This window comes from Apium graveolens, chromosome 9 (genome assembly GCF_009905375.1).
Source record: "Apium graveolens cultivar Ventura chromosome 9, ASM990537v1, whole genome shotgun sequence".
NCBI lineage: Eukaryota > Viridiplantae > Streptophyta > Magnoliopsida > Apiales > Apiaceae > Apium > Apium graveolens.
Window position 1 is genome coordinate 16750307 of NC_133655.1, and position 11022 is coordinate 16761328.

At 34.7% G+C, this 11022-nt stretch overlaps 2 protein-coding genes across 2 annotated transcripts; one reads left to right on the forward strand and one right to left on the reverse strand.

The window, feature by feature from the left end:
• The first annotated feature begins 813 nt into the window (after positions 1–813).
• Positions 814–1383, forward strand: LOC141685061 (uncharacterized). Its single transcript, XM_074490185.1, has one exon. It carries the CDS (start codon positions 814–816, stop codon positions 1381–1383), a length of 570 nt encoding a protein of 189 aa, XP_074346286.1.
• A 1999-nt stretch (positions 1384–3382) lies between these two features.
• On the reverse strand, positions 3383–10657 carry LOC141684657 (uncharacterized). The gene is made up of 6 exons (XM_074489731.1): positions 5101–10657; positions 4731–4820; positions 4439–4539; positions 4160–4206; positions 3994–4070; positions 3383–3882 (listed from the first exon to the last, which is right to left on the reverse strand). The coding sequence occupies exons 1-6, from the start codon at positions 5473–5475 to the stop codon at positions 3469–3471; spliced, it is 1104 nt and encodes a 367-aa protein (XP_074345832.1). The 5' UTR covers positions 5476–10657; the 3' UTR covers positions 3383–3468.
• Positions 10658–11022: the final 365 nt, after the last annotated feature.

The following is an 11022-nucleotide window of genomic DNA, read 5'->3' on the forward strand; positions in this document are numbered from 1 at the left end:
TGGAAGCTAAATTGGGTTCCAACCCCAGCTACGTATGGAGAAGTATTTTAGAGTCTTAGACTTTGCTTAAAAGAGATGCTCGATGGAGGATATGAGATGATCGTAGCATTTCGGTTATTGATCAACCTTGGCTTCTGGAATCGCAGAATCCCTTCATTACTTCCCAACACTTGGCTCTTCAGGGAGTGACCATGCATAATTTATTTAAAACAAACACTAAGGAGTGGGATGAAGATATCATTAAGGACTTATTTAATGATCGACACAGAATGGCAATTCATGACATAGTGCTTTACAGAAACCAACACAGTGATACAAGGTAATGGTGTTATGAACAAACTGCTGCAGAGTATCCATGGTAGGTGGGAGGAAAATGCCGAGGTAAAAGTATGGAGAAGTTTGAGGAAATTGCAAGTTCCAGCAAAAGTAAAGGTGTTTCTGTGGAGAGCTTTGAATAACTGCTTGCCAACAAAATGTAATTTGCAAACTCGAATGGTTCAGAATGATGACATATGCCCGCGATGTAGAATTGATAAGGAGACAACATCCCATTGCTTCATTTATTGTTTGTTTGCAATGAGTTGCTGGAATATAGTATGCCCAGAAGCTAAATAAGACAGTTCGATGAACTTACCCACGTGGTTCTTGTACGTGTTGGAGCATCAGAATGAAAAAGTTGCAGCGATCAGCATGGTTTATTGGAGCATCTAGAGGGCTCAGAATGATACAGTTTGGAATAACACAAACTTGAGAGAGGGAAATATAGTGACAACTGCAATTGCATGCCTTACATAATGAAATGGCGTTCAAAAGATGGGGAAAACTACTTCTTCAACACCAGTTCATTCAACTGGAATTACTGAACGGTGGAATAAACCGGATAATGGTTGTGTTAAAGTCAATTACGACGCCACTATATTCAAAAGCTCTGGTCAGTTCGGGGTGGGTTGGATAGTGAGAAATGATACAAGAGAACTAATTTATGCAGCTAATTCATGTTTTCCTGGAAAGCCAGAGGTTTATCATGCTGAGGCTATAGGCATAAGGGAGGCCCTTAGCTGGATCAAAGCTGAAATAGACAAGAATGAAGAAAGCACAGTTTGTAACTCTCAGCATCGTGTGGTAGTTGAATCTGATTGTCAAGTAGCAGTCAATACTTGGCTAAAGAAGAAAAAAATATATTCACCTTTCAGTGGTGTAATAGATGAGTGTAGGAGCATTCTTGAATCATATAACAATATTGATATTTTTTTTGTCAAACGATCTGGGAACAAGGCAGCTGATTGGTTATCTAACTTGTCGAGTTCTAGTGCAGGTGGTATTTGGAGAGGGGAGTATGTTCCCCCTGATCTTGCTTGTATTTTGAAAAATGATTTAAAGTAATGGAAGCTTAACTTGCCTAAAAAAGGTATCTATAAATTATGTCATTCTGTTTAAGATCCGTTAGAATGCTTTGGTCTAACTTTACTCGTATATTCATGCATATCTTTGGTTATATAATTATATTTGCATCCTAAGTTTGTATAAAATAGTTAGTGCAGCTGCAGATCATTAAAATAATTTTCATAATTTTATTTGTTTCTCCTAAAATGATACAGTGTCGGGCATGCTACTATCTTTCTTAGTTGTGTTTACAATGTGTGCTTACACCTTTACTTAACGTGTAATATCATAGTGGAAGTCCTTCCCCATACCGTCGGTAAAGAAACCCGAAAAAGACGCTCAAAACTCGATTAACCCAAACCTAACCAACCCAACCCGTCATAAAATTAGTAGGGTTGTGTTTTAATTTTTTTTTTGAGATTGATGGTTTGATATTTTTGTAACCCGTACTCAATGGGTTGGGTCGTTAAAATGGTCAAATGACCTAACCCAGCCCATGTGCAGCCGTACATGAGGTAGAAAGAAAACAATTACTCCCTCTGTCTTAACCATTTTTTTACACTTTGATTTTTGGGATGTCCATTCCAATTCTTTATATTTCAAAATTTTTCTAAATAGTAAAGTTTGTATAATATAAAAGGTAAACTATTCCTGTACCTACCTCCACTATACCCACTTTATATATAAAATATTAATTGGTCCCACCACTTTACTCACTTTTTTAACTTTCCACCATTACTTTATCATTTTTCTTAACCTCCATGCCCAACCCAAATATAAACAAATGACTATGGCTGGGACGAAGGCAGTAACAAATAAATGATATATAAAATAATAAATGTAATCTATGGCTTTGTTAAAGGGAAAATATAGAACTGAATAGATCACGTGAACTTGAAAATGAAACGGGCTACAAGAGATCTTGAAAATAAAAATGAGAACCACATCTAGATTCTAAAATTTACAATATATCCTGTGATAAGAAGGATAATTCTTGAAACAGTGAAACTGCCGTGTGATAGAAAAACAATCAACAAAAATATGGGATAATATAACCCACGGTTTTTAAAAAGAAACGTTAACTTCAATGAAAAACGCCAATAAAAAAATAGTGATGCAAAAAAGTTAGAACAATGACGAATGCAAACCACAACTAGATTGGAAAAACTGAAGACCAAAAAAAAAATTTGTTTGTGGTTACGTTAATCGAAAAATTTATATAATGCCTTTTGATAGGATTCTAAAACTTTATTGTGTATTCATTCTATACTGGTTAATACATCTAAAAGAACCTACAGACTTGTCATGTTGTTTAGGATTCATAATGCACTCTTCTGTGAAAGTATATAGTGAAATTTTTGAAGCTTCTGGCTTGTAAGATGGAGAACAAATAGATTCTGTAAATTGTTTTCTTTCAATTGCTTGATTATCTTAAATTTTATTATCACTGTGTGAAGAAGTTTAGCAGTGATCGATTATTTAAGATTGATGTCATTTTGAAGTTTTTTTGAACGCGAGACGTACATTGTAGCGTAAAAATTCGGAGCCAAGATTACAGTTTCTAGTTTTTTTGAGAGCGAGGAAAAAATTGGCTTCTCGTCTAGAAGAAAAAAAATTCAGAGAAAAAAAAACGCGCATTAATCTTTAGAGTAATTGTCTTCAAGCTTGGCCACCAAATGGCAGTAGCAGCAACAACATGAACACTATTTTGTAAGAACATTGATATTATTCAAATGTTTATTATATATCACTTGTTTTCATGGCTTATCTATCAGTAGTTTATTATTTTCTGGAGTTACTTTCAATGATATCTTCATTTACAGATTTTTAGTCCACTTACTTTCAATGATATCTTCATTTACAGATTTTTAGTCCACTATATGGTACTCATAGATATACTGTATTGTATAAAAGTAATAATCCAAAAATTTAAAACGATACCGAGGAAAATGATTAGAGATGGTATTAACACACTTTCACAAAACATACAACAGAAAAGTTACAAAGAGTGCTTAGTCATATTTTATTTTACAAAAGCATTTAGTTTTCACCAGACAACAAAAGATTACAAAAGATATACAAGCTCTACATGCCCTTCACTATATCATCAAATGACATGTTCTGGAATAATGACTGACTGCTCGACGTTCCTCGTTCCCATATATTGAACAAAGAGTCATTGGGGAAATTCATGTCATTGTAGATGAGCGAGTTTTGGTTATCGATCAGAGCCGGAAAATTTACAAAGTTATCCATGATACTGGAGGAACTACACGCGTCAAACCCATAATTAGGTTGCAAATAGTTGTCTACAGTAGTTTCCATTAACTGTGTCTCGGGCAAACCATTTCCGGCTTCTAAAGAGGTCGCAGCAGCAGGTACTTCATTCATAGGCTTCTCGGTGGAAGCTTCAGTTTGGGCTCCGTTGCCCCGGTTCCTAACCTTTTTCGGTTTTGGCTTGTACATGACATTCTTCCGTATCTTTCTGGCCTCGATGACCTGAAAAAATAAATACAAAGTATTATTAGCAATTGAAGATTTGCTAGAACAAAGTTAATGAAATAATTAGCAATTTAATATTTTCTAGAACAAAGTTAATGAATTACGTACATAATCATTGCTTTCATTATCTTGAAACACTCTGATATAGTCACCGCTCCTTAGCTGATGTGCACTTACAAAATCCCCTGGAAAACATTAACAATCTCCTTATAATACATTATTACTGATTTAAGGGACAACAAAATTAGAAAAAAGAGGTTCTAGTGTGTCACACCAGTATTTTCGAAGATGTACATCCGGCTTTTGTTGTTCGGCCAGAACCTGAAGTCAAAGAAGAAACATGAGAAATGCCATTACCTGCACTACCTTTTTTGTTTAACCGAAAAGACCTTACTGACTTAGAAAAGCTATTCACAGATTAATTTCATTAAGAAAAAGACATGGCACTAACATCTCTGATTTAGATCGGCATATCAAACACATTAGAATTTAGAGTTACGGAAAAGAGTTGGTTAGCTTTTGAGTATAATTTCTTAGCTAGCTGAACATAAACCTGTAAGTGAATGTCCAGACGTGGGATCCATCAATTTCTACCATTTTAATAGAAATCCCGCTTCTCTCATCTAGTTCAGGAAGGAAAGCCTCAGCGGGTTTCTGAAATCAATTGAAGTTCCAAAACAAAGTTTAGCAAAGTTAGATATATAATTTAAAATATAAACCAGTTACATAACCACAAGTTGATTGTCACAGTTGGAATAAAAATCAAAATTTTCTAGATAATTGCATATATGATTCGTGTTTATTAATCTATACATGTATTACATGGAAAAGGTTAAGAGTGCAACCTTGGGAATTACCATCCTCTTCAGATTATTGACGTCGCTATTCTGGAGCTGCTTCTGAAAGAGGAATTTCAGTTTCGACTCATCAATTACCTGAAAATTAATCAGAGAAAATGTGGATTAATTTTCAAAAATCTTCTATATTTACTGAAGCACAAACATCAGACACAGATATTAACCATAGAAATTAGTAATTGATCTAGATAATTAATTAAGAAAAGCAAAAATAAGAACCCTAAGTATATAACTTGATATGTGTGTGAAGTACAAGTGTATTGGTGCAACAAACACAAACACAAACACAAACAAGTACAACACACAACTAAAAACAAGGGTTAATTAAAAACAAGAAATGGAATTAAGAGTAACATACACGTGCAGCTTGAGGAGCAGGCACGTGCTGATTGTAGTCGAACTGATGAAAAGGCAAGAACGAGCTTCGTTTGTGTCGACTCGCATTCCTCCTCTTCTTGGCTAAATTCCCGTTAATGCTCCCACTATTCTCACCGTCAGAAAACACAAAGGGGCCTTGATGTTCATTGCTATTAACCCCCAGACTGATCTGCAGCTGCTCATCTTTATTGATCTGATTCTGATTCAGACCAACAAAATGATGCGTCTGCACTCCAATGTTCAGCTGTGGTTCTGGCTGTGGCTGCACACTGTTCACCAACATATTAGTATTATTCTCATAATTCTGAGCCAACCCAATGTTATTGTTGTTAGCAATCTTGTACGATAAAGACATTGTTATATATATATATATATTGAATATATAACTACTTCACAAAACATTGTTAATTCTTAAATCACATAAGTATATGAGAATTAACAATTAAATTAGGAGAAGGGTTTGAGAAAACAAACAGAGATTGAATTTAATCTCGAGTCCAGAAAACTGTCTCCTTAAAGCAGTTTCGCCCCGCACCATCCGTGTTTAGCGACCTGCTTCCCAGGATAAAACGAGATACTAGTATAATCGATAGATCGAATATACTCTCAGCGAACTTGAACTGAGCCCGAGAACTATCACCGGAATATTGGAAAAATTTAAGACTAAAGAGACCGAGAATGAAAGAGATGACTCTTATTACCTCGACTTAATAAAACTGGTGCCCTAAGACTCTATTTATAAAGAGAGGCTTGAAAGGACTTGTTTTTCTTTTCGATGTGGTACATGGTATTTATAAGAAAAACTAAGGAATAGGTTTGTGCTACTCTCGATGTGGTACAAAACCACTTTTCATATTAAAAGGTAAAACTTTGGAACATCAGTTCTCATTCACCTTTTACTCATTTTGAGCGTGTTAATATGCGTTGGAATCCCCTCGAAGAGAAGAATACGTTCCAATAAATACACACCACTAACACATAATGTGTCTCACTCATATAGAGTCTCAAAATGATTGACAACTTAGTCTAAAATACTAAGTTTGTCCAACAATCCCCCACAAATGAGATTGATGGTCCAGTAGCACGCACCATATAGACAGACAGACGCGGAGCTTGACTTGGTGATAGTTCCGGCGGTCGGATATAGCATACGATAGGTAGAGAATGCTCCTTGAACCTTCGCTCGAATAAGTATATCGACTTTACTGGTAGACAGTATGACGCGATGTCCTTGAACTGTTCGACCGTTTGTGTAAACGATGACATACTCATCACTATAACTTTCCTGACTCATTCAGTTCTCATGATTATGTCCATTTTGGCCCTGGAACATCGTCCTGGTTCTGCAAGAGTTTCTAAAGAATTGTGCCTCGCAATTCTCCTTTGAAGCGGCCATACTTCTCTCTTACATAGGTGATCTTTATCTTATAGAGTAACCCGCGTTTACTTAACCGAATATTATGTATTCAAACTTGAAATCCCTGTATTCGTCAAAGATCATTAAAAGCATAAAGCTTAACCTCGTACCTTACGGGTCTCACTGTTTCATCATCATAGAAATAGGCCAGGGGTTACCCCCACAGTGATTTGGTCATCATGATTTAGTTGTCCCATTGAACCAAGTTCTTGGGATCTCCAGTCAGCAAGGTTGGGTGTCCACCATGACGCCGTTAAGCAATAGGCAAGGCCCATTCCTCTCGATGATTTGACAACTATCTCTCGGTCTAACTAGATTCCCTTGGCTTAAACAGATTCGCTCAGTTTAACCATCTGGTTAGTGGATCCAAACATTATCATTTAACTTTACATAGTCAATCATGATAATTCTCGTTGAGAATAGTTGTTTAATGGTATTATGTCCTCATCATAGATGTGAGACATACCATTTCATACACAATAATGTGATCTCCCAATTTGCATATTGATTACACGATATATGCATATTGAAGACATATTTTCCTTGTCATTTAGGAATATCCTTACAAAGTGGCTACTCGGCCTTTTAACTGCATTTATTTTATGCACCAGACTCGTATTCCATCATGAATCGAGCTAAGTTTAGGATTTCCATGACACGACTGCTAAGTGTGAAATGTATTCTCGAATGACTTTTAAGTTCTTAAAATCAAATATCTAATTTACATACTATATTCACATAGTACAATTAGATATCTTTCGTATTGAAGTCCAAGCTCACGAGCACATATCATACACCTTAAATCTCATTGCAATCACTTCCAAGTGACCAATTTCCATTGTACTCGTGCATCTACCCAGTTTACCAACTGTGTAGCCTATGTCTAATTTTGTACAATTTTAAAAAGTACAACAGACTTGCAATCCTTCTTGAGAGATCCTTGTTCATCTACGCTTGGATATATATAAATCCATTCCAGCTATGACAACTTTAGCTTCGTTGACCTCTTCAAAATTCACATCACCAACATGTGACATGTATCATCTAAAACTTTTAAAGTCACGAAGATTGTAATCTTCAAATCAAAACTTTTCAATCTCATCAAGATTTTCAGAGATGATCCTCTTGTCATTACTTCTCGTAATGATCAGATCACTCACATGCAATCAATTATGACTTGCATATCATGTGTAAATAACACATGCACACTTGTCAATTCTCTGATTTTGAATCAGTTTGACATCTCATATTGACATATTTCATATTTGTGAAATAACTTTACTAGTTATTACTTAAGGCTTCACTTGTTATTGATATTACCAGATTTTAGCGTCCCAAAAACCAGCAATTTCAGTTTGCATCATTACCGAGTTTAAGCGTCCTTAAACTGGCAATCATTATTCACATAGCAACCAATATTGAGCGTCCTCAAAATGGCAACCATGTCATTTATTTGAAGCCATTGCTTATCATAGCAATATCAAATTTAATATGCCATTATTTCGTGTCAATGTTGTTTCACTCAACATGATCACCGAAAATACAGATTTTCTACTCTTGTTTTATCTAGAGCAACCCTCGGGTTCACGTAAATAGATATTTTTCCAAATATCTATTTAGAAAGACCATCTCAATGTTCATTGATGTACTTTTAAATTTCACAATACGATAATTTTAGTATCATCTTAATGAACCTTATTCTCAAAACTCGAGAATATTTCATAAATTATATAAGGTCATCACTTTCGACTGTAATATTTTTGTATCAGTCTGACCTTATACTTCCTTCAGACCCAGATATATTTTCCCAATTTAAAAATTCATTTGGGTCCTAATGCTTCTATCTCGTAAGAAGATCTATATATTTTTTTAAACAAGATTCTGTCAAACAGAACCACTCTCTCTATTTCTTAACATCCTTTCCCCCACAAGGGACATAGAGAGAACATGCACAATCCATTTTCTAGTACACGTGCTAGAAAATCTTGATTTATTGACTCTCAGTAATAGTCAAATTTTCTCTTGATATATTCACTTATCAAGAAATTATAAATGAAGCGCATTGCTTCTATTAAATTTACGAGTTCACCTTCAAGCAAATTATCAAGACATTCGGGACTAGCAATTATCCAAGTCTTTTGCTCTCTGCAGGTTCATCCTCACATTCATCCAATAACTCGTAAGTTCATTTAGATGACTTTTAATTACAGATCTACTAGGATCTACTAGCTTATCGCATAAGCATTCCTAAACTCTGTAATAGTATTCTTACGAATCTCAAAAATTAGATTCATATATCGGATATTATTAGACTCAACCATTGTCTATGTATCCATCCAAAATATCTCAATTGATTTTGGATCTCATGCTACCAACAGAGGTATTGATATCAAGTTTCGAGATACCCCCACATTTCAATTATTTTCAAGAATGTTTCATTACATTCCACTATTCATAGAAAATTCAATAATTTTCTATTTTAGATACCCCCACAATTTTAATATTTTACAGAATGTCAGAAAATATTCCAAAACTAATAGGAAATTTAATTATTTCCTTCTGTGGTATCATGTTTAAGGAACGATTAGCCCTTCGTAACTAATATCCTCAAATTCAGTGATAGTCTGAGCTGATCACAATCGTTTTGCATCTTTTTCAGAGCGCAACTCAAGTCTGCATCTACTCCATTTATATAATGCGAGTAAGGTGCAACGACCTCATGAATATTCACGTTGCAAACAGAATTTGCCCGGTGATTATTCATCATCAAACTTATTCACAGCCATCTTAATTATCTGTATTAAGTTGGATTTACCCTTGAGTTTATAGAGCACACATCTCTCTATTTAGCTTCAATATTGACTCGACTACGAGTACGAGTGACAAATGTTTTACTATCAAACTAGACAGTAAACACGTATCGTGTCACTACCTCTCATCTGAGCAGGTTTTACGTTATTCATTAAAACCTATAAGATTTTAATATCATGTTAAAAGAACTTCCCGTAGTTCTTATCATTAAAAATTCAATTACCGAATTTCTCGAAAATATTTACATGGTTCACACGAACCTACATTTATGGCTCACCTACTGGTACAACCAGAAAAGGCCCAAGGAAGAACATAAATCTTCAATAAACCCACATTCAGTGATCCTTTGATCAACTGATGCGTTAGGGTTAACAACTTTTCGGATTCTCTCCAAAGTTCAGCATAAATACTGATATCAATATTCGCCGTATTAAGTATCACATGGATCACTATAATAGGCTCGTGTGTCACTGCCGCAGCAGACCGACACCAACACGTGAAATTACTATTTAACTGGAGGAAAAATCCAACCAGAAAAATATAATTTATGTGCCGACCCATAACCTGTACTCCAGGCCCATTAGGTTTTTTAATGTGGAGAATCCTGATCAATTGTAAATCTGGTTCACTTCAGCTGCCCACCTCGTCACATTATTTAACAACAAACATGTTACTGCATTCTATCCAGTATTACAAGTTTGTGATATAACTCCATTATTAAAGATTAAACAATAATAATTGATGCCTTATCATCACTCAACAATGATTAAAAAATTAATCACCAAATAATCAAGTTCCATCATGAAGGGTCACATTTATGTAGCCATATCATTTAATTGCATAGCAATATCATGTTATGAACTTGCAAACATGCATGTAAACTATAGCATATATGATTCTTGTATCAGTGTACTAATAATTCCAAAATCAATTCAGAATTAAGAAATCAATCACCATGTTAACAAAACATAATAAGCTATCCATTAATAGCAAAAACATGGACGAATTATAAATTTGGGTTTAATCTACCAATTTATAATGATCAACCCGAAAGAGATGTCACCAAATATGTCCACTTGAATATAAGTTGATCATAAATCAATAACCATTAAAGCATCAATAGCCTTATAAGAAACCAATTATCCAACAATTTTGTGCTTACTTTTGCCTCGTACCTGTTATGCTTAAACAAAGCACCACTTAAAATCAAATTTATATTAATTTCAAGCACATGGCAACAAGTGATCAAAGAAATTAACGCACTAAATTTAATTTAATTAATGAGGCAAATAATGGCCACTCATATACCCATAAATAAATCCAATTTAAACAATCAAATTGACTTTTGCGTCTACTCACAAGAAAGTATGAAAATTGAAGAAAACTGCTTTAAGATTGTTAGCAATCTTGTACGATAAAGACATTGTTATATATATATATTGAATATATAACTACTTCACAAAACATTGTTAATTCTTAAATCACATAAGTATATGAGAATTAACAATTAAATTAGGAGAAGGGTTTGAGAAAACAAACAGAGATTGAATTTAATCTCGAGTCCAGAAAACTGTCTCCTTAAAGCAGTTTCGCCCCGCACCATCCGTGTTTAGCGACCTGCTTCCCAGGATAAAACGAGATACTAGTATAATCGATAGATCGAATATACTCTCA

Bases quoted from the DNA above. Each gene is read 5' to 3' on its own strand.
- LOC141685061 (XM_074490185.1), top strand. From the start codon at position 814: ATGGGGAAAACTACTTCTTCAACACCAGTTCATTCAACTGGAATTACT.
- LOC141684657 (XM_074489731.1), bottom strand. From the start codon at position 5,475: ATGTCTTTATCGTACAAGATTGCTAACAACAATAACATTGGGTTGGCT. The intron at 4,540-4,730 runs GTTGCACTCTTA...AATTGATTTCAG, and splicing joins AGAGGATGGTAATTCCCAAG to AAACCCGCTGAGGCTTTCCT. The intron at 4,207-4,438 runs GTTTATGTTCAG...CTTTGACTTCAG, and splicing joins GTCTGGACATTCACTTACAG to GTTCTGGCCGAACAACAAAA.